The sequence below is a fragment of the Nerophis lumbriciformis genome, linkage group LG24 (assembly GCF_033978685.3).
Source record: "Nerophis lumbriciformis linkage group LG24, RoL_Nlum_v2.1, whole genome shotgun sequence".
NCBI classification, from domain to species: domain Eukaryota; kingdom Metazoa; phylum Chordata; class Actinopteri; order Syngnathiformes; family Syngnathidae; genus Nerophis; species Nerophis lumbriciformis.
Genome location: NC_084571.2, coordinates 12,082,699 through 12,106,694, shown reverse-complemented (window position 1 = coordinate 12,106,694; position 23,996 = coordinate 12,082,699). Strand labels below are relative to the sequence as shown.

General features: G+C 40.2%; 1 protein-coding gene across 1 annotated transcript in view; it reads right to left on the bottom strand.

The window, feature by feature from the left end:
* The window catches only part of grapa (GRB2 related adaptor protein a), a 111,989-nt gene extending 94,869 nt beyond the window's left edge, over positions 1–17,120 (bottom strand). Inside the window, exon 1 of the mRNA XM_061981591.1 lies at positions 16,838–17,120. Coding sequence (XP_061837575.1) covers positions 16,838–16,915 — 78 coding nt within the window. The 5' untranslated portion in view covers positions 16,916–17,120. The remainder of the gene's footprint in view (positions 1–16,837) is intronic.
* Between the last annotated feature and the right edge of the window lie 6,876 nt (positions 17,121–23,996).

Genomic DNA, 23,996 nt, shown 5'->3' with positions numbered 1-23,996 from the left:
TATCACTACCACCATTTCTCATGTCTCCTTTAGTGCGTCACATGCGTTAACTTCCTGCACACGCCGACTATTCTTGCCGTTATTGTGTTGGGGATTTTTCACACCCTGCCGAAGACGGAAAGAAAAAAAGTACTTTATTCTATGAACTTAAACCGCAACCAGTAAAAGTGAAATGCTTGTTTTTGAACCGATCCCCAGTGGGACGTTGCCAAATGTTCAAAAGTTCTTCTTTTTCAGCGAGCCCATTTCACGCCATTTAAACATAGTCGCCCGTAGCTTGAACACAAAAAGGGGTGAGAAAGATACATTTGATTGATTATTAAAGCTACATTAGCATGCTAACAGTTAGTAGGCGCAAAGTAGCTTTGTATATGCATGACTTTGTGGTTTTGACCTGAGAAATGAATTAAAAAAGTTAGCATGATAACATTCAGCATTTATCCAGTACCAAAATATATGACTCTGAGGTGTATACCTGTAAATTAGCTTAAAAAAAGCTAACAGGCTAACAGTTAGCATACGTCATGTACCAAAATATATGACTCTAATGTGTGTACCTGTAAATTTGATGAAAGAAAACTAGCGGGCTAATGTTAACATACTAGCATGCTAACAGTTAGCATGTGCCAAGTACTAGCATAGATATGACTCCTAAGGTGTATACCTGCAAAATTAACAACAACAAAATTTTAACTTTTTTTTTTTTAAGTTATCATGAATATGTTAGTATTGATTAACATTAGTAAGGATCATTTTGACTTTGGCATGGTTTGAATCTGTTAATAAATGTGGAAGCTGTAACACTTTTTAATAGAGAATATGTCACGTGGGGGTCGCAGCTTGCTGCGGGGTTGTTCTTCCAACGCAAGATAGACGGCTCCGGACAACAGCGTGAAGGTAGGCTAGGATTTATTGAACATAAATCACGCACTACCGCGAACATAAACAATACAACAACAACAACAACAACAACAAAAAAGAGGCAAGCGTGCCTAAAACGCAAGTGAGGCTAATCTTAAACAAAAACTAGGACATGGACATGGGAACTTACTTTGTCAAAACGAGACCTGAACCGGAGTGACATAACGACAATGCAGCCAGGACGAGTGATGAACAAGGTATGCTTAAATATCAGTGACATGATTGGTGACAGGTGTGTGTGAGTCAAAACGTGAAACAGGTGCGTGACGTGACAGGTGAAAACTAATGGTTGCTATGGTGACCAGACAAGGGAGTGAAAAAGACAGAAACTAAACAAAACATGACTTAAAACAAAACATGATAATACAGACATGACAGAGCCCCTCCCTTAAGGACAGATACCAGATGTCCAAGAAAAAACTTAACAAAAGTCATGGGAGGGCGGGAGGGGGACATGGCGGTGGGTCGCCAGCCCAAGTGGCCCCGAATCCACCGAGGCAAAGTCAAGTGGCGGCGGCGAGTGGAACGCCGCTGCAGCAGGCGAGGCGGGCGCCCAGGGATTGGCCACATTCGTGGCCGACTGGGAGGTGGGCGCACTTGGCGTGGCGGGCGACCAGGTAGCGGCCATATCCGTGGCCGACGAGGAGGCAGGCGCGTCGTCATCGTGGCAGGCGTGGCTTGGCGTGGTGAGTCAGGCGGCGAAGCTCGGCGTGGCGCATCAGGCGGCGAAGCTCGGCGTGGTGCGTCAGGCGGCGAAGCTCGGCGTGGGTCTTGGTATAGGTCTTGGTCTTGGCGTGGGTCTTGGTCTTGGCATGGCGGGTCTTGGTCTTGGCATGGCGGGTCTTGGTCTTGGCATGGCGGGTCTTGGTCTTGGCATGGCGGGTCTTGGTCTTGGTCTAGGTCTTGGCATGGCGGGTCTTGGTCTAGGTCTTGGCATGGCGGGTCTTGGTCTAGGTCTTGGCATGGCGGGTCTTGGTCTTGGTCTTGGCATGGCGGGTCTTGGTCTTGGCGTGGAGGGTCTTGGTCTTGTTGAGCTGGTACCAGAGCTTGGCGTCGTGGAGCTGGTACCGGAGCTTGGCGTCGTGGAGCTGGTACCGGAGCTTGGCGTCGTGGAGCTGGTACCGGAGCTTGGCGTCGTGGAGCTGGTACCGGAGCTTGGCGTCGTGGAGCTACTGGTGCAGGTGGAGGTGGTCTAGCTGGAGGTTGCGGCTTGGCATGGTAAAAGACTGGTGGTGGCGGCCGTGAGGGAGGCTGTGGCTTGACATGGTTAAGCTGAGTCACCCCACCAACACAGCTCCCGACCCCAGCCCCCCCCTCCAGGGGCGGATACCAGACGCGCTCCCTGCGGTCTGGAACTCTCTGTAGGGGTGGGCGGAGGAGGGCAGAAACTTCAACATTAAATTGTCCAAATTGTCTATTCCCTACCCCCACTTTAGAATGGGTCTGAAAAAACAAAAAAAGACAATTTTCTCAAAAGGATTTTTCTTTGAAACAAAGTCCATAGTGGGCGGCTGACAGAGGGTGTAAATAGACTCAAAAAAAAATCTTGGTTTCTGACGTCATCACCAGTGGGCGGGATGACGTCATCAGCACGGGTCTCCTGCGGCGGGAAGGAAGAATGGGCTGGTTGAGGAATCTTGTTGTCCGTGGGAGGGTTTTGGGGGAACGACGCGTCATGCTGGCGAGAAAGAGCCTTTCTGGTTGGCTTCCAGCTTTGCCAGCGCGTCTCCATCACCTCCTCGTGGCCGGTCTGCGGAAGAACGTCTGCTGCCTGCATTCTGTCACGTGGGGGTCGCAGCTTGCTGCGGGGTTGTTCTTCCAACGCAAGATAGACGGCTCCGGACAACAGCGTGAAGGTAGGCTAGGTTTTATTGAACATAAATCACGCACTACCGCGAACATAAACAATACAACAACAACAACAACAAAAAAGAGGCAAGCGTGCCTAAAACGCAAGTGAGGCTAATCTTAAACAAAAACTAGGACATGGACATGGGAACTTACTTTGTCAAAACGAGACCTGAACCGGAGTGACATAACGACAATGCAGCCAGGACGAGTGATGAACAAGGTATGCTTAAATATCAGTGACATGATTGGTGACAGGTGTGTGTGAGTCAAAACGTGAAACAGGTGCGTGACGTGACAGGTGAAAACTAATGGTTGCTATGGTGACCAGACAAGGGAGTGAAAAAGACAGAAACTAAACAAAACATGACTTAAAACAAAACATGATAATACAGACATGACAGAATACGTTTTTTGGACAACAAAAACAGAAAATGCCATTTCAGTAGAAATTGCGTGTGAATGCCGAAAAGCTGAAGCTGCACTGAAACGCCAAGAGTTTATAACGTCAAGTAACAAAATATATAATTGAGATAGAAAAAAATGCTACATTTGCATACTAACAATTAGTATGCTAACAGTTAGTATGCTTACAGTTAGTATGCGTAAAGTAGCTATGTACAGTTAGGTCCATAAATATTTGGACATTGACACAATTTTCAGTATTCCAGCTCTGTACAACACCACAATGGATTTGAAATGAAACAATCAACATGTGCTTTAAGTGCAGACATTGAGCTTTAATTTGAGGGTATTTACATCCAAATCAGGTGAACGGTGTAGGAATCACAACACATTTTATATGTGCCTCCCACCTTTTAAGGGACCAAAAGTAATTGGACAATTGGCTACTCAGCTGTTCCATGGCCACGTTTGTGTTATTCCCTTGTTTTTTTTTCATTTATTTCATTTACAAAGAGCAGATAAAAGGCCTAGATGGCATTTCAAGTGTGGTATATTCATTTGGAATCTGGGGAGGTCATCTCTTAATATGAAGTCCAAAGAGCTGTCACTATCAGTGAAGCAAGCCATCATTAGGCTGAAAAATCAAAACAAAGCCATCAGATAGATAGCAAAAACATTAGATGTGGCCAAATCAACTGTTTGGTACATTCTTAAAAAGAGAGAACACACTGCTCAGCTCAGCAACACCAAAAGACCTGGAAGACCACGGAAAACAAGTGTGGTGGATGACAGAAAAATCCTTTCCCTCGTCAAGAAAAAGCCCTTCACAACAGTTGGCCAGATGAAGAAAAGTCTCCAGGAGGTAGGTGTATCTGTGTCCAAGTCAACAATTAAGAGACAACTTCTCCAGAGGAAATCCAGAGGGTTCTTCACAAGGTGTAAACCATTGGTGAGCCTCAAAAGCAGGAAGGCCAGATTAGAGTTTGCCAAGAAACATGTAAAAGAGCCTGTGCAGTTCTGTAACAACATCTTATGGACAGATGAGACCAAGATCAACTTGTAGCAGAATGATGGAAAGAGAAGAGTATGGAGGAGGGAAGGAACTGCTCAAGATTCAAAGCATAGCATCTCATCAGTGAAGCATGGTGGTGGTAGTGGCATACATGGCTGCCAGTGGAACTGGATCTCTTATATTTATTGATGATGTGACAGCTGACAGTAGCAGCAGAATGAATTCTGAAGTGTTTGGGGCAATATTATCTGCTCATATTCAGCCAAATGCTTCAAAACTCATTGGACGGTGCTTCACAGTGCAGATGGACAATGACCCCAAGCATACTGCGAAAGCAACCAAATAGTTTTTTAAGGCAAATAAGTGGAATGTCCTGCAATGGCCAAGTCAATCACCTGACCTGAATCCGATTGAGCATGAATTTCCCTTGCTGAAGACAAAACTGAAGGGAAAATGCCCAAAGAACAAGCAGGAAGTGAAGACAGCTGCAGCAGAGGCCCGGCAAAGCATCACCAGGGACCAAACCCTGCGTCTGGTGATGTCTATGGCTTCCACACTTCAGGCTGTCATTGACTGCAAAGGATTTGCAACAAAGTATTAAAAAATGACAATTTTATTTATGATTATATTAGTTTGTCCAATTACTTTTGGTCCCTCAAAAAGTGGAAGGCACATATAAAATGTGTTGTAATTCCTACACCGTTCACCTGATTTGGATGTAAATACCCTCAAATTAAAGCTCAAAGTCTGCACTTAAAGCAGATCTTGATTGTTTCATTTCAAATCCATTGTGGTGTTGTACAGAGCTGGAATACTGAAAATTGTGTCAATGTCCAAATATTTATGGACCTAACTGTATATGCATGATTTTGTGGTCTTGACTTGAGAATTAACTAAAATAGTTAGCATGTTAGCATTTAGCATTTATCAAGTACCAAAATATATGACTCTGAGGTGTATACCTGTAAATTAGCTTAAAAAAAAGCTATCAGGCTAACAGTTGACATACGTCATGTACCAAAATGTATGACACTGAGGTGTGTACCTGTAAAGTTAGCGGGCTAACATTAACATACCAGTATGCTAACAGTTAGAATGCTTCAAGTGCCAGCATATATGACTCTGAGGTGTATACCTTCAAAATTAACCTATATTTTTACTCGCTTCCTCTTTTTCTTTTTCTCTACCTTTTTTTTTTTCAACGCCGAAAAATGTAGTAATAATTAAGAGTGCACAAAAATCTATTCTTCTTTATTCCGATTTTAAATCAATTGAAAAGTTTCAAAAATGTAATTAAAAAAATTATGTTTTTATAAAAAACGATTTAAAAAAAATGTTTTAGGCTATCTCCATGCAACTAAAACAAACTTTTTTTTTTTTTTTTTACCAATTACTACCCCAGAAAACTACTCTCCAAGTACCACCATAATGACAACATTAAAATACAGTAGTGTAGTAGACCTAAGTTTAAATTAAGTACCACCATAATGACAACATTAAAATACAGTAATGTAGTAGACCTAAGTATTCATTAAGTACCACCAAAATGACAAACATTAAAATACAGTAGCGTACTAGACGTAAGTATTCATTAAGTACCACCATAATGACAACATTAAAATACAGTAGTGTAGTAGACCTAAGTATTCAATAAGTACCACCATAATGACAACATTAAAATACAGTAGCGTAGTAGACCTAAGTATTCATTAAGTACCACCATAATGATCAACATTAAAGTACAGTAGTGTAGTAGACCTAAGTATTCATTAAGTACCACCATAATGACAACATTAAAATAGAGTAGTGTAGTAGACCTAAGTATTCATTAAGCACCACCAAAATGACCAACATTAAAATACAGTAGCGTACTAGACCTAAGTATTCATTAAGTACCACCATAATGACAACATTAAAATACAGTAATGTAGTAGACCTAAGTATTCATTAAGTACCACCAAAATGACAAACATTAAAATACAGTAGCGTACTAGACGTAAGTATTCATTAAGTACCACCATAATGACAACATTAAAATACAGTAGTGTAGTAGACCTAAGTATTCAATAAGTACCACCATAATGACAACATTAAAATACAGTAGCGTAGTAGACCTAAGTATTCATTAAGTACCACCATAATGATCAACATTAAAGTACAGTAGTGTAGTAGACCTAAGTATTCATTAAGTACCACCATAATGACAACATTAAAATAGAGTAGTGTAGTAGACCTAAGTATTCATTAAGCACCACCAAAATGACCAACATTAAAATATAGTAGCGTACTAGACCTAAGTATTCATTAAGTACCACCATAATGACAACATTAAAATACAGTAATGTAGTAGACCTAAGTAGTCATTAAGTACCACCATAATGACCAACATTAAAATACAATAGCGTACTAGACCTAAGTATTCATTAAGTACCACCATAATGACAACATTAAAATACAGTAGTGTAGTAGACCTAAGTATTCAATAAGTACCACCATAATGACAACATTAAAATACAGTAGCGTAGTAGACCTAAGTATTCATTAAGTACCACCATAATGATCAACATTAAAGTACAGTAGTTTAGTAGACCTAAATATTCATTAAGTACCACCATAATGACAACATTAAAATAGAGTAGTGTAGTAGACCTAAGTATTCATTAAGCACCACCAAAATGACCAACATTAAAATACAGTAGCGTACTAGACCTAAGTATTCATTAAGTACCACCATAATGACAACATTAAAATACAGTAATGTAGTAGACCTAAGTAGTCATTAAGTACCACCATAATGACCAACATTAAAATACAATAGCGTACTAGACCTAAGTATTCATTAAGTACCACCATAATGACAACATTAAAATACAGTAGTGTAGTAGACCTAAGTATTCAATAAGTACCACCATAATGACAACATTAAAATACAGTAGTGTAGTAGACCTAAGTATTCATTAAGTACCACCATAATGTCCAACATTAAAATACAGTAGTGTAGTAGACCTAAGTATTCATTAAGTACTACCATAATAACCAACATTAAAATACAGTCGCGTACAAGACCTAAGTATTCATTAAAAACAAGGCAGAGGTGTTATTTAAGAAGTATATTTAATATTTTTAACATTACACACAAGTCAAAATTATCATCAACAATGATACTCCATAAACATTGTATTAATTTTCCTTTATCTAACCAGATAAAAACTTATTCAGATTAAAATATACTTTGCAAGAGTAACCTGGCCACAAAAACAGGAGCAGTCACACACTATAGTAATACACATGACTTACAACGTAAACATAAAAAAACGCAATAGGTGAAAAATAAAATGTCTCAATAAAAATTATTTCAAAATAAGTACAATGTCCAATAGAAACAGTTTCTTGATCCTTTAAAATGACCTGAAATTCCCCCAAAGTGATGAGTTCAGGTAACCTCTGATCCTTTTGTATTGCAATCCATGACTGTCTCAGCAGACACAAGACATTGATACAACGTTGATTATACATACATGTCCTTTAAAACTGACGTTGAAACAACGTTGAAAAATAGTTGTATTTGTAAATAGAGACAACCTTGGTGTCAAACGTTAGATCCACTTTGTTGGTCCAACAGTCAAATCAACGTCACAACCTGACATTGAATAAACGTCATCAAAAAGCATGTTGTTTCAACTTTGTATTTGTGTTATAGAATATCGGTTGGGAAAATGACCAAAATACAATGGTCATATCAACGTCAGAACCCAACATTGATTAAACGTCGTCAAAAAGCATGTTGTTTCAACATTGTATTTCTGTTGTAGAATATTGGTTGGGAAAATGACCAAAATTCAATGGTCATATCAACGTCAGAACCCAACATTGATTAAATGTCGTCAAAAAGCATGTTGTTTCAACATTGTATTTGTGTTGTAGAATATTGGTTGGGAAAATGACCAAAATTCAATGGTCATATCAACGTCAGAACCCAACATTGATTAAACGTCGCCAAAAAGCATGTTGTTTCAAAGTTGTGTTTGAGTTGCTCAATGTCAGAACCTAATTCAACAAGTTCTCAACGTTGTTTCAATGTCTTGTGCCTGCTGGGATGGAGCAGCAAATCTGAAGGGTTTTTTTTACCGAGACTTGTGATGGCTCTAAGAACCAACATGCCAAGGATGTCCTGTGACCGCAAACTGTAGCGACTGGAATCTCTACACATTTAAAAACTGAAATAAGTGGGAACCAGACCAAGAAGTGAATTATACATCAAAAATATCCATCAAGAAAATCTGCATACAGACTAAGATGGACATATAAAGTGCAATGGTGGACAAGGTTACCACAGCCAGTAATAAAACATAAGGCACAGTGATAAACATTATTACGTTTTTTCAAATAAGTGTCGGGTGCATTCATAAAAAGCAAGTCTCCATAATCTTGCAAAGGCATAAAAGTGGTCAGAATCAAGCGTTTTTTGCTATCTTGTCGGGAAAACAGGACTTGTTTTTAAAGAAAAAAAACCAATACATTTTTAAGTTTAGCCACAAGTTTTTCTGTGTGTGATTCAAAAGACAAGTTCTCATCAATGACAATCCCCAAGTACCATTTCAAGTTCAACCTTACAAGCAGTTGATATGTTGGAACAGGGCCGGCCCGTGGCATAGGCCGTATAGGCAAATGCTAAGGGCGCCGTCCATCAGGGGGCGCCACGCCAGTGCCACAAATGTTGGAGAAAAAAAAAAAGAAAGTTGGTACTATTATTTCTAAATACAAAAAATAATCCCACGTTAATTAAAATGCAAAGTAAAGCCTATTTAATAGAAATATTATTTGTTACAACATTACGCCCCCCCCCCCCCCCCCCCCCCCTCTCCCTTCCCGTATCATGACTCTTTTTGGACGTCACCACATCAAAAAATCAACACAAGATGTCAAAACGGCCAAAACTGTCAGGTGCCCAAGGAAGAAAAAAGAGAAAAGAAGAGGAGTAGAAACGAGAAAAGACAGATGTAGCAGGTAGGTAACGTTAGCCTACATGAAATTATTTGTCTGTTACAGAATGTGATAGTAACCTGGCTTGTTAGCATTAAGCTAATGTTATGATTCGGCAATTGCTAATCAATAAATAGCTAGTTCTGTTTTAACGTCGGGTTAATATTGTGGAGGGGGCTAAATTGTTATGGAAAATAATAATGTAACGTTAGGTAATTACAGTACTCCCACCTTACATTCCTCAGGTATTAGATCTTTTAAGCAGGTGTTTTTTGTTTACATTGTTATTGCCTTCTGGTTAGCTAATGTTTGCCCTGCAGGTAATAGTCACTTGTCCACCCCTTTATATATTAGGTATAGTTGTAAGTAAAAAAAAAAAAAGGTCAAAGATAAAGCTATTCGGTTTCTTGTGAGGGGGGGGGTCACCTAAAATCTTGCCTAGGGCGCCAGATTGGTTAGGGCCGGGCCTGTGTTGGAATGTTCAATGGCGGTCGTTTACCATTTGAAAATAACATTACCTTGGATTTCTCTGTTTTTGGCAGTGGGACTGAACAACATCAAAAGCAGACTTCAGGAGCTCAAAGGTTCACACAACAGCGGGGGATGAACAATATATGGTCGCGTCATCTGCATAAGAATGGAACGCGGCATTTGGTACATCATCCCAGAGATTATTTACATGAATAGAAAACAACAACGGACCTAATATGGAACCCTAAGGTACGCCCTTTAACACAGGGAGGAAATACGAGAACACACTTTTCTTCTTCACAGTTTGAGAATGACTGAACGACAAGAAGCTTTTCTAACCTGTTTTGAAAACGTTTCGCTTTGAATTGCGAATCGTGTTAAATCGAGATTAAATTCTGAATCGAATTGTCACCCCAGGAATCAGAATCGCATCAAATTGTTGCGTGCCCAAAGAATTACACCCTGAGTAAAAATGTCTGGCCAAACATGTTACCCCCAAAATAAAACTAAATCTTCTGAAAATGATTCCAGGTGAAGATTATATTAGGTGTGAGAAAATGAGGTCAGTTAAAAATAGCCGTTTTATGTTTGTGACGTTGGAAGTGAATAATGATTTTTAACTCTCTGCAGAATTCTACCTGCCAGACATTTCTTTTATGTCAACACCAAAGGGACGCTTTCATGTTGGACTATTTGGAAACATATGAGCGCTTATTTTTAGGCCTTGACCGTCGCTCTTCTCCTTAAAGTTATTCTAAAAGAGAAGGATACTCCCGTGCTGCCTGACTAATGCGTCGTCACACTGCACATGTGGACCAACTCCAGCCCTCAACATACTCAGCTACAAAAAGAAAATATGTCCTGTAAATTTGAAGAAATCATTTAGATTTATTTCACCCAAATCTGAGTCAGAGCTGACCACTTCTCTTGTGCCAATATTGCATAATCGCTCCTACATTGGAATTGACCTGAGAAATGGACTAAAAAAGTTAGCATGTTAACATTTAGCATTTATTAAGTACCAAAATATATGACTCTGAGGTGTATACCTGTACATTAGCTTTAAAAAAGCTAGCATGCTAACAGTTAGCATACGTCATGTACCAAAATATATGACTCTGAGGTATGTACCTGTAAATTAGCTAAAAAAAAAAAGCTAGAAGGCTAACGTTAACATACTAGCATGCTAACAGTTATCATGTACCAAGTACTAGCATAGATATGACTTTGAGGTGTATACCTGCAAAATTACCCAAAAAATTTAAAAGTTTTAAAAAAAAGTTAGCATGTATATGTTAGCAATTGATTAGCATTAGCAAGGAGAATCTTGAATTTGGCATGGCTTGAATCTTTTAATAAATGTAACACTTTTTAATAGAGCATACGTTTTTTGGACAACATAAACAGAAAAAGCAGCGTGTGAATGCCGAAAAGCCGAAGCTGCACTAAAACGGCAAGAGTTTATAACATCAAGTAACAAAATGTATAACTGAGGTGGAAAAAAAGCTGCATTTGCACGCTAACAGTTAGTATGCTAACAGTTAGTATGCATAAAGTAGCTATGTATGTGCATGACTTTGCGGTCTTCACCTGAGAAATTAGCTAAAAAAGTTAGCATGTTAACATTTAGCATTTATCAAGTACCAAAATATAAGACTGTGAGGTGTATACCTGTAAATTAGCTAAAAGAAAAAAGGCTATCAGGCTAACAGTTGGCATATGTCATGTACCAAAATATATGACTCTGAGGTGTGTACCTGTAAATTAGCAACAAAAGAAAAGTTAGCGGGCTAACAATAACATACCAGCATGCTAATAGTTAGCATGCGTCAAGTACCAGCATATATGACTCTGAAGTGTATACCTGCAAAATTAACCAAAAAATAATTACAAAATAAATAAGTTAGCATGTTGATGTCAGCAATTGACATGTGGAAGTCGGAACACTTTTTATTAGAGAATACGTTTTTTTGATAACATTAACATAAGATACAAATGCGTGTGAATGCTGAAAAGCCACAGTTGCACTGAAAGGCCAAGTAACAAAATATATAATTGAGCTAGAAAAAAAGCTACATTCGCACGCTAACAGTTAGTATGCTTAGTTAGTTAGCAATTTCCTGTAAGCAAGGTGACCCAACAGTGTCAAAATATAACATTTTTACATTCAAGTTTACATTTAAAATGCTTTAAGGTCTACGATAGCGCGAAGACCAGGGCTAGTAACCAAATCTCGTCACCATACCGGCCCCCGAGTTTAGTTCAAAACTTGGTAGACAAGAATTTTTGCTGCTGTCGTACAGAGGAACTTGGAGCACTGTAAATACATTAGCACATCCTTACAATGACACTTTAACCTTGTTAGCTAACAGAAGACACTCAAAGGTCCAAACGTGTGATTTAAATCAGTCTTTCTTAACCATGGGGCCGCGAGCAGGCCCGGCCCTAACCAATCTGGCGCCCTAGGCAAGATTTTAAATGGCGCCCCCCCACATCGGCAGTGAAGTGTATATACTCACAAGAAACCGAATAGCTTTGTCTTTGACCTTTTTTTTACTTAAAGAAAGCAAATTAACAATCAGAATAGTTAACAAGATTAAAAAAAATATGAATAAATAAATGAATGCAAAAAATAAAAAACGAATATATGAAATACAATATTTTTTACATACATATTGCTTAATTAACATTAATGATGTGCACTTTAACAACTAGGCTTACAACTATACCTAATATATAAAGGGGTGGAAAAGTGACTATTACCTGCAGGGCAAACATTAGCTAACCAGAAGGCAATAACAATGTAAACAAAAAACACCTGCTTAAAAGATCTAATACAAATGTCCCTGAGGAATGTAAGGTGGAAGTACTGTAATTACCTAACGTTACATTATTATTTTCCATAACAATTTAGCCCCCTCCACAATATTAACCCGACGTTAAAACAGAACTAGCTATTTATTGATTAGCAATTGCCGAATCATGTAACATTAGCTTAATGCTAAAAAGCCAGGTTACTATCACATTCTGTAACAGACAAATAATTTCATGTAGGCTAACGTTACCTACCTGCTACCTCTGTCTTTTCTCGTTTCTACTCCTCTTCTTTTCTCTTTTTTCTTCCCTGGGCACCTGACAGTTTTGGCCGTTTTGACATCTTGTGTTGATTTTTTGATGTGGTGACGTCCAAAAAGAGTCATGATACGGGAAGGGAGGGGGCGCACCGTGCGGGCGGGGGGGTGGGGGGGTAATGTTGTAACAAATAATATTTCTATTATATAGGCTTTACTTTGCATTTTAATTAACGTGGGATTATTTTTTTGTATTTAGAAATAATAGTACCAACTTTTTTTTTCTTTTTTCTCCAACATTTGTGGCACTGGCGTGGCGCCCCCTGATGGACGGCGCCCTTAGCATTTGCCTATACGGCCTATGCCACGGGCCGGCCCTGGCCGCGAGGGCCCTCCAGAGGACCGCCAAACATATTTGTTTCTCAGCTGTGGTCTGTATGGTCCTCATCCTCATCTGACATCACATGGACAAAGATAAGACCTTCTGCAGGAAAGTTCTGTGATCAGATGAAACAAAAATTGAGCTGTTTGGCCACAATACCCAGCAATATGTTTGGAAGAGAAAAGGTGAGGCCTTTAATCCCAAGAGCACCATGCTTATCGTCAAGCATGGTGGTGGTAGTATTATGCTCTGGGCTTCATTTGCTGCCAATGGAACTGGTGCTTTACAGAGAGTAAATGGGACAATGAAAAAGGAGGTTCGCCTTCAAATTCTTCAGGACAACCTAAAATCATCTGCCCGGAGGTTGAGTCTTGGGCGCAGTTGGGTGTTCCAACAGGACAATGACCGCAAACACACGTCAAAAGTGGTAAAGGACTGGATAAATCAGGCTAGAATGAAGGTTTTAGAATGGCCTTCCCAAAGTCCTGACTTAAACGTGTGGACAATGCTGAAGAAACAAGTTCATGTCAGAAAACCAACAGATTTAGCTGAACTGCACTAATTTTGTCAAGAGGAGTGGTCAAAAATTCAAGCAGAAGCTTGCCAGAAGCTTGTGGATGGCTACCAAAAGCGCCTTATTGCATTGAAACTTGCCAAGGGACATGTACCCAAATATTAACATTGCTGTATGTATACTTTTGACCCAGCAGATTTGCTCACAGTATGTGCTCCAATCACTCTATCACAAAAAAAATAAGAGTTGTAGAAATTATTGGAAACTCAAGACAGCCATGACATTACGTTCTTTACAAGTGTATGTAAACTTTTGACCACGACTGTAAATGAATGTTGGACATTAAAACACTATTAATAATAATAATAATAATAATAATAATAATAATAATAATAATAAATAGATTAGTTTCTGGTGTGGACTCTTACAGGTGTGAATGTTGGACATTTACATAATATAAATAATAATAATAATAATACATATATGATTTTCTGGTGTGGCGTCTTACATGAATGAATGTTGGACATTCACACAATAATAATAATAATAATAATAATAATAATAAATAGATGAGTTTCTGGTGTGGAGTCTTACATAAATGAATGATGGACATTCACACAACAATAATAAATAGATGAGTTTCTAATGTAGAGTCTTACATGTGTTTATGTTGGACATTCACACAGTATTAATAATAATAATAATAATAATAATAAATAGATGATTTTCTAGTGTAGTCTTACATGAATGAATGTTGGGCATTCACACAATATTAATAATAATAATAAATAGATGATTTTCTGGTGTAGAGTCTTACATGAATGAATGTTGGACATTCACACAATATTAATAATAATAATAATAAATAGATGATTTTCTGGTGGAGAGTCTTACATAAATGAATGTTGGACATTCACACAATATTAATAATAATAATAATAATAAAGGGAATAAGCGGTAGAAAATGGATGGATGGATAATAATAATAATTAGAGATGTCTGATAATATCGGACTGTCGATATTATCAGCCGATAAATGCTTTAAAATGTAATATCGGAAATTATCGGTATCGGTTTCAAAAAGTAAAATTTATGACTTTTTAAAACGCTGCTGTGTACACGGACGTAGAGGGAAGTACAGAGCGCCAATAAACCTTAAAAGCACTGCCTTTGCGTGCCGGCCCAGTCACATAATATCTACGGCTTTTCACACACACAATTGAATGCTGCATACTTGGTCAATAGCCATACAGGTCACACTGAGGGTGGCCGTATAAACAACTTTAACACTGTTACAAATATGTGCCACACTGTGAACGCACACCAAACAAGAATGACAAACACATTTCGGGAGAACATCCGCACCGTAACACAACATAAACACAATAGAACAAATACCCAGAACCCCTTGCAGCACTAACTCTTCCGGGACGCTACAATATACACCCCCCGCTACCCCCTACTCCGCCCCCACCTCAACCCCGCCCACCTCAACCTCCTCATGCTCTCTCAGGGAGAGCATGTCCCAAATTCCAAGCTGCTGTTTTGAGGCATGTTAAAAAAAATAATGCACTTTGCGACTTCAATAATAAATATGGCAGTGCCATGTTGGAATTTTTTTCCATAATTTGAGTTGATTTATTTTGGAAAACCTTGTTACATTGTTTAATGCATCCAGCGGGGCATCACAACAAAATTAGGCATACTAATGTGTTAATTCCACGACTGTGTATATCAGTATCGGTTGATATCGGTATCGGTAATTAAGAGTTCGACAATATCGGAATATCGGATATCGGCAAAAAAGCCATTATCAGGCATCTCTAATAATAATAATAATAATAGTAAATAGATGAGTTTCTAGTGTAGAGTCTTACATGTGTAAATGTTGGACATTTACACAATATTAATAATAATAATAATAATAAATAGATTATTTTCTGGTGTGGAGTCTTACCTGTGTGAATGTCGGACATCCACTCAATATTAATAATAATAATAATAATAAATAGATGATTTTCTAGTGTAGAGTCTTACATGAATGAATGTTGGACATTCACACAATATTAATAATAATAATAATAATAAATAGATGATTTTCTGGTGTAGAGTCTTACATGAATGAATGTTGGACATTCACTCAATATTATTATTATTAATAATAAATAGATGATTTTCTGGTGTGGAGTCTTACATGAATGAAGGTTGGACATTCACTCAATATTAATAATAATAACAATAAATAGATGATTTTCTGGTGTAGAGTCTTACATGTGTGAATGCTGGACATTCACCCAATATTAATAATAATAATAATAATAAATAGATGATTTTCTGGTGTAGAGTCTTACATGAATGAATGTTGGACATTCACTCAATATTATTATTATTAATAATAAATAGATGATTTTCTGGTGTGGAGTCTTACATGAATGAAGGTTGGACATTCACTCAATATTAATAATAATAACAATAAATAGATGATTTTCTGGTGTAGAGTCTTACATGTGTGAATGCTGGACATTCACCCAATATTAATAATAATAACAATAAATCGATCATTTTCTGGTGTGGAGTCTTACATGTGTGAATGTTGGACATTCACTCAATATTAATAATAATAACACTGATGATTTTCTGGTGTGGAGTCTTACCTGTGTGAATGTTGGACATTCACTCTATATTAATAATAATAATATATGATTTTCTGTTATATTTAGTCACATGACTTCAGTCGCACCCTGACTACAGTCCCAGGTCAATAGTCTGTTAAGTTACATTTGTACATTCTCAGGAAGATGTGAGTCGCCGCAAAAATGCAAAACCTGACCTTTGACCCGAGTCAAAGACCCCGGGACATCTGCTAAAGCGAAACCTAACGAAGTGGCGCGGGGAGTTTCACTCCACTTCCTGATTGGTTGCCCTGTGTGCCCTCTTTTTCCCTGCCGCCTTTAAAACACCCTGATTAATGGCGTGAGCCCTGAGCAGCTGGCGACATGTCGCACGTCCGCAGAGAATCCTGACGTTTGCCGCCACTCAACACTTTGAGGAGCAATTTTCTGCCACAATCATCCTGTGCAGATATGCGCTCACTTTTGTCCTCTTTAACGAGAATAACAACGGAAAAAAGCCCAATTTGCTAAGACATCTATGCGCTACCCCTTCAGTTACTTTAGCATTGTAGTAGTAACTTGCAGATGTGGAGGTATAAAAAGCGTTTTTGGTCTTACCTTGAGTAATTCTCCTTTGTTGAAACTGAGTTCATCGCCCTCAGTGGCATGAAACGTGTACAGTGCCACTGCTTCCATGCTGGAAACCACACTCTCACACACAGACACACACACACACACACTCACACACACACACACACACACACACACACGCACACACACACACGCTTAAACACTGCCACTAAAGATCCGGAATGAGAAACTTCAAGAGGTTGATGTGAAACGTAAAAAGGAGGAGAGGCGGCTAGCGGATGAGAGAGAGGAGTGTGAGCTCCGAGAGAGAAAACACACAACTGGCTGCCGCTCGGCAACACACTGCCATGACTAACACACACACATACAGAGAGAGAGAGAGAAAGAGTGGGAGGCACATCCTGTGTGTGTATTTATCTCACATCTTGAGGTCCAAAGCAAAATGTTTTCACACATAGAATGTGATCTGCGAGGATCCAGAAAGTGCTAAATAGTAGGAGTGTGGGAAAAAAATCGATTTGAATTTGAATCGCGATTCTCACGTTGTGTGATTTAGAATAGATTCTCATTTTTAAAAAATCTTTTTTTTTTTGTATTTATTTATTAAAAAAAAAAAAGTTTAATTAATTAATCCAACAAAACAATACACAGCAATACCATAACAATGCAAGACACAAACACGACACAGAACAAACCAAAAGTAGTGAAACAAAAATTAGTATTATCAACAACAGTATCAATATTAGTTACAATTTCAATATAGCAGTGATTAAAAATCCCTCATTGACATTATCATTAGACATTTATAAAAAAAAAGGAAAGAAAAGAACAATAGTGTCACAGTGGCTTACACTTGCATCGCATCTCATAAGCTTGACAACACACTGTGTCCAATATTTTCACAAAGATAAAATAAGTCATATTTTTGGTTCATTTAATAGTTAAAACAAATTTACATTATTGCAATCAGTTGATAAAACGTTGTCCATTACAATTATAAAAGCTTTTTACAAAAATCTACTACTCTGCTTGCATGTCAGCAGACTGGGGTAGATCCTGCTGAAATCCTATGTATTAAATGAATAGAGAATCGTTTTGAATCGGGAAAAAAATTGTTTTTGAATCGAGAATCGTGACCCCAAGATTCGATATTGAATCGAATCGTGGGACACCCAAAGATTCACAGCCCTACTAAATAGTGTGTGCAAACTGCTGTGTCCCCAATACCAATTTGAACAAAATGTATTTCAATCTTGTGGTATACGAAATATGTTTCTTATTAACAAAGGTTCCTAATTAGTCTGCTGGCGTATGCAGTAACATATTAAGTTAAGTTAAAGTTAAAGTACCAATGATAGTCACACACACACTAGGTGTGGTGAAATTTGTCCTCTGCATTTGACCTATCCCCATGTTCACCCCCTGGGAGGTGAGGGGACCAGTGAGCAGCAGCAGCGGTGGCCGCGCCCGGGAATAATTTTTGGTGATTCAACCCCTAATTCCAACCCTTGATGTTGAGTGCCAAGCAGGGAGGTAATGGGTCCCATTTTTATAGTCTTTGGTATGACTCGGCCGGGGTTTGACTTAAGAGTCACAACCTACCGATCTCAGGGTGGACACTCTAACCATTAGGCCACTGAGTAGGTTGTGTACCATTGTGTACCATTCTATTATTTTGTCAACATTATTAACCTACTTGTTCATTTACTGTTAATATGTGCATACTTTCTGTTTCAACGTGTCCTATCTAGTAGGGCTGTGCATCTCGTTAGCATATTAGCTAATGCTAAGGACGTCATTACATTACGCTTGCACGTACAAATAAGCATGAAAACACTCCTACAGACATCACACATGGTGCGGTATAAAAAGTAAGAATTGTTTTAGTTATATTGTAAAACTTACAAATGTTGCTTGGAGTGATGAATGGGTAGTAACGCTATGGACGGTTTTACTTCCGGTTCAAGGCATTACAACAGGAAGTGCATTGTCAACCCGCAGCACTTGCACTGAGTGAACTCGTACAAAAGATGGCGTCACAGCACAAACAATAACACACCTTTGTGCGTCGCTTGCAGAGTGAAATGTACTCTCACCCCGACACCCCCGCACTTGTTATTACTTGAGGGGACATCTCTCAAGACCACAGCAAAGCAACATGTTCTCACACAGACATCCAAAGAGGGTCACTCGGAAGAAAGTGAAAGTAGCGAAGCAAGATTGGTTGCATGAACGCAGAAAGTGATCACTGATCAGTGGGCGTGACACGCTAACAGCCAATCAGGTAACAGTATCAAGTTTGGTTGATTCTTTGCATGGAGTGAGAAGAAAAAGTCCAAGTGAAGAAATTGTGGGTAAAAGAGCAAAAGTCAACTGGACAGGTTTTGGGATGTTTCCAAAGGGACCCTAGTCAGACCAATGTGGTCTGTAACTGATGCAAGGCGCTCCTAACACGACATCACATAAGCCACGCTCACCCTTTAGAGCACAGCTGTCAGAAAATAGCTCTTCTCAGGTTTCTCCACTGCAGTGGTCACCAACCTTTTGGAGCCCAAGATCCCTCAAGTTTGGCCCCAGGGACCTGGAAGGGTCCAAGTCATAAAAATTTAAAAAAATAAGTCATGTATTATGTTTTTCAGGCGGTGTAGATCCAAGGCCAAGAGGATAGTGAGGGACTCTAGCCACCCAAGCAACTGCCTCTTCTCACTGCTGCAGTCAGGCAAGCGCTACCGGAGTCTCATGGCCAACACGGCGAGACTCGGGAGGAGCTTCTATCCCCAAGCCATCAGACTGCTCAACTGCACCGCTGATTAACAGTTATCACAATTGCACAAAACCGTACTCACAAGAATCACTTTACTTACCACTGTAATTACCGGACTACAATACTCTTCATTCAATGACTGTAAATAATGTAAAAACAAGAGTATAAAGAAGTCATGCTGTTCCATTACCTCTGTTCATACTACTGTCACTACTCAACTGCCAAAAGAACTGTAGACACCTTAATATTTATTACTTCCTATACTGTATATACTGTGTATACTGTATATACTGTTATACTATTTGATATTGCACTGGTACTGTATGTGACTACTGTACTTTTACTTGTACTGATACTTCTTCCATAACTACTGGGACTTATTGTGCAACTTATTGTCTTGTAATTAATGTACATCAGAGCTATTCAAATTGTTGTATTTTTTGTATTTAGTGTATTAGATTCAGCAACTAGTGTTTGGATCCCACTGTACGCAATATATGAAGAGCATGGAAAAAAGCATTTCACTGTCGTGTACTCTGCACGTGACGAATAAAACCCTTGAACCTTTTTCCATTACTATCATTATTCAACGCTTAAATCTCCAGATCAACTTCAGGTCTATCTGTCGAAAAAAAGTCTGAAAAAAAACAACTTTTATGTTTTAGGCCCTTTTTTGTCAAATAAACCCATGTTTTTTATGGCAAAAACACAAAATATGCAATATTTTTCTCCCCAAAAAGTCAAAGTGAAATACATGATGTGAAGTAATTGGAGCTTTCATCCATTTTTTTTTTAGCAATTAAAAATACACTAATGATTTTGGGGACCCAAAAGGGTCTCACTCATAAAAATAAGTCATATATGATTTTTTTTCTTTACTCTCAATGTTTAGATCTCTAAATCATTTTCCGACCTCTCCTTCCTGAGCTGCTACCTTATCGTGGTGGAGGAACTCGCGTGTCCCAATGATACTAGGAGCTATGTTGTTCGGGGCTTCTTTTCCCCCTGGTAGGGTCTCCCATGACACACAGGTCCTTGGTGAAGGACCAGACAAAGAGCAGCTTATAGATGTCTATGAGGAGACGTAATCAAGGATCGAGGTTTCCCTCCCCTGGATGCAGGTCACCGGGGCAACCCTCTGGAGCCAGGTCTGGTGGTGGGGCTCGATGGCGAGAGCCTGGTGGCCGGGCAACCACCTATAGGAGGGGCCAAAGAAGTCGAGTGCTTTGTGAACTAGGTGGCAGTCGAAGGCAGGGCCCTTGGTAGTACGATCCTCGGCTACAGAAGCTAGCTCTTGGGACATGGAATGTCACCTTGCTGGGGATGAAGGAGCCTGAGCTGGTGCACGAGGTAGAGAAGTTCCGACTGGATCTAGTCGTCTCACCTCGATGCAAAGCAAGGGCTCTGTAACCAGTTCTCTCGAGAGGGGATGGACTCTCTTCCACTCTGGTGTTGCCAGCAGCTGAGAGGCTATCCCTGTTTCCCCTCGGCTCAGAACCTGTACATTGGAGTTCAACCCTGTGGACGAGAGGGTAGTTTTACTTCGCCTCCAGGTGGGAGGAAGGGTCCTGACTGTTTTTTGTGCTAATGCACCAAGCAGAAGTTCAGAGTACCCACCCCTTTTGGAGTCCCTAGAAGGAGTACTGGATTGTGCTCCCTCAGGTGATTCCCTTGTTCTACCAGGGGAGTTCAACACTCACGTTGGCAACAACAGTAAACCTGGAGAGGCGTGATTGGGAAGAAAACGGCCGCCCTAATCTGACCCAGAGTAGTGTTTTATTGTTGGACTTTTGGGCTCGTCACAGATTGTCCTTAACAGATTGTCCATGTTCAAATATAAGGGTGTCCATATGTGCACTTGGCACCAGAACAACCTAGGCCGCAGTTCGATTTTCGACTTTGTGGTTGTATCATCAGATTTGCGGTCTTGTGTTTTGTGCACTCACTTGAAGAGAGGGGAGGAGCTTTCAACTGATCACCACCTATTGGTGAGTTGGCTCCAATGGTGGGGGAGAAACCTGGCAGGCCCAATCTCATAGTGAGGGTCTGCTGGGAACATCTGGCAGAGTCTCCCGTCGGAGAGAGATTAAATTCTCACCTCCGGAAGATCTTTGAACATGTTACGAGGGAGGCACGGGACATTGAGTACGAGTGGATCATGTTCTGTGGCTCTATTGTCGAGGCAGCCGATCGGAGCTGTGGCCGCAAGGTGGTCGGTGCTTGCCGTGTCCGTAATCCCAGAACCCGGTAAGAGATGCCGTCAAGCTGAAGAAGGAGTCCTATCGGGTCCTTTTGGCTCATGGGACCCCGGAGGCAGCGGACAGGTACCGACAGGCCAAGCGGTGTGCGACTTTGGCGGTTGCAGAGGCAAAAACTCGGACATGGGAGGAGTTTGGAGAAGCCATAGAGAACGACTTCCGGACGGCTTCGGAGCGATTCTAGACCACCATCCGCCGCCTCAGAAGGGGGAAGCAGTGCACTGTCAACACCGTGTATAGTCTGGACGGTGTGCTGCTGACGTCGACAGGGGATATTGTGGATCGGTGGAAGGAATACTTCGAAGACCTCCTCAATCCCACCTACACGTCTTCCAACGAGGAAGCAGTGCCTCGGGACTCTGTGGTAGGCTCTCTTATTTCTATATCTGGGGCGGTATGGCTCGGTTGGTAGAGTGGCCGTGCCAGCAACTTCAGGGTTCCAGGTTCGATTCCCGCTTCCACCATCCTAGTCACTGCCGTTGTGTCCTTGGGCAAGACACTTTACCCACCTGCTCCCAGTGCCACCCACACTGGTTTAAATGTAACTTAGATATTGGGTTTCACTATGTAAAGCGCTTTGAGTCACTAGAGAAAAGTGCTATATAAATATAATTTACGACTTATTTCACTTTCTGGGGCTGATGTTTCTGAGGTAGTTAAGAAGCTCAGTCTACATGTGTTTTGTGGACTTGGAGAAGCCATTCGACCGCGTCTTTCGTGACGTCCTGTGGGGAGTGCTCAGAGAGTATGGGGTATCGAACCGCCTGATTGTGGCGGTCCGCTCCCTGAATGATCAGTGTCAGAGCTTGGTCCGCATTGCTGGCAGTAAGTGGGACCAGTTTCCAGTGAGGGTTGGACTTCGCCAGGGCTGCCCTTTGTCACCAATTCTGTTTACAACTTCTATGGACACCATTTCTTGGCGCAATCGGGGCATCGAGGGGATCTGCTTTGGTGGCTGCAGGATTCGGTCTCTGCTTTTTGTGGATGATGCGGTCCTGCTGGCTTCATCTGGCCAGGATCTTCGGCTCTCACTGGATCGGTGAAGCGACTGGGATGAAAATCAGCACTGCCAAGCCAGAGTTCATGGTTCTCGGCTGGAATAGGATCCATGGTTCTTGGCTGGATCAGTCCGTCGTGGTGAAGAAGAAGCTGAGCCGGAAAGCAAAGCTTTCCATTTACCCGTCAATCTACGTCCCTACCCTCACCTATGGTCATGAGCTTTGGGTTATGGACAAGGACAAGATCACGGGTACAAGCGGCCGAAAGGACTTTCCTCCGTCAGGTGGTGGGGTTCTCCCTTAGAGATAGGGTGAGAAGCTCTGTCATCCGGGAGGACCTCTAAGTAAAGCCGCTGCTCCTCCACATCGAGAAGAGCCAGATGAAGTGGTTTGGGCATCTGGTCAGAATGCCCCCCGAACGCCTACCTGGGGAGGTGTTTAGGGCACGTCTGACCGGTAGGAGACCACGGGGAAGACCCAGGACACGGTGGAGAGACTAAGTTTCTCAGCTGGCCTGGGAACGACTCAGGATCCCCCTGGAAGAGCTGGACAAAGTAGTTGGGGAGAGGGAAGTCTGGGCTTTTCTGTTTAGGCTGCTGCCCCCGGGACCCGACCTCGGATAAGCGGGAGAAGATGGATGGATGGATTTTCCGAACTGTTTGTTGATTATAAGTTTTTTTTGTTTTGTTATTTTTTTTATGATTTACTGTATGCTAATATTCCACTAAAACTCTTGGGCATCCAAAAGGTCCCCACACTAAAAAATGTAAAAATAAGTCATACATTTATTTATATTTTACTTTTAACACTTTTTTGTTTTTATCATTTTTTTAAAGTTTTTTTTTTTTTAATTATTATTATTATTGTTTGTTTCATGTCCTTTTTGTCGAAGAAGACTTTGTTCTTTACATGGCAAACATAGAAAACATGCGATATGTTCCCAAAAAATATTTCAAATACAAATATTTGATGCGACGTAATTGGAGCCTTGAATATGTCAATGTTTCATAACAACATTGATTTTATTTCATTATTATTTTTGGAGCAATAAAAGCACAACAAAAACCACAGACAATTTGAGGATCCAAAAGGACCCCACTCATAAAAGTGTAAAATTAAATCATACATTTTATTTTTTAAATGTCAACGCTTGAATCTTTAGATCA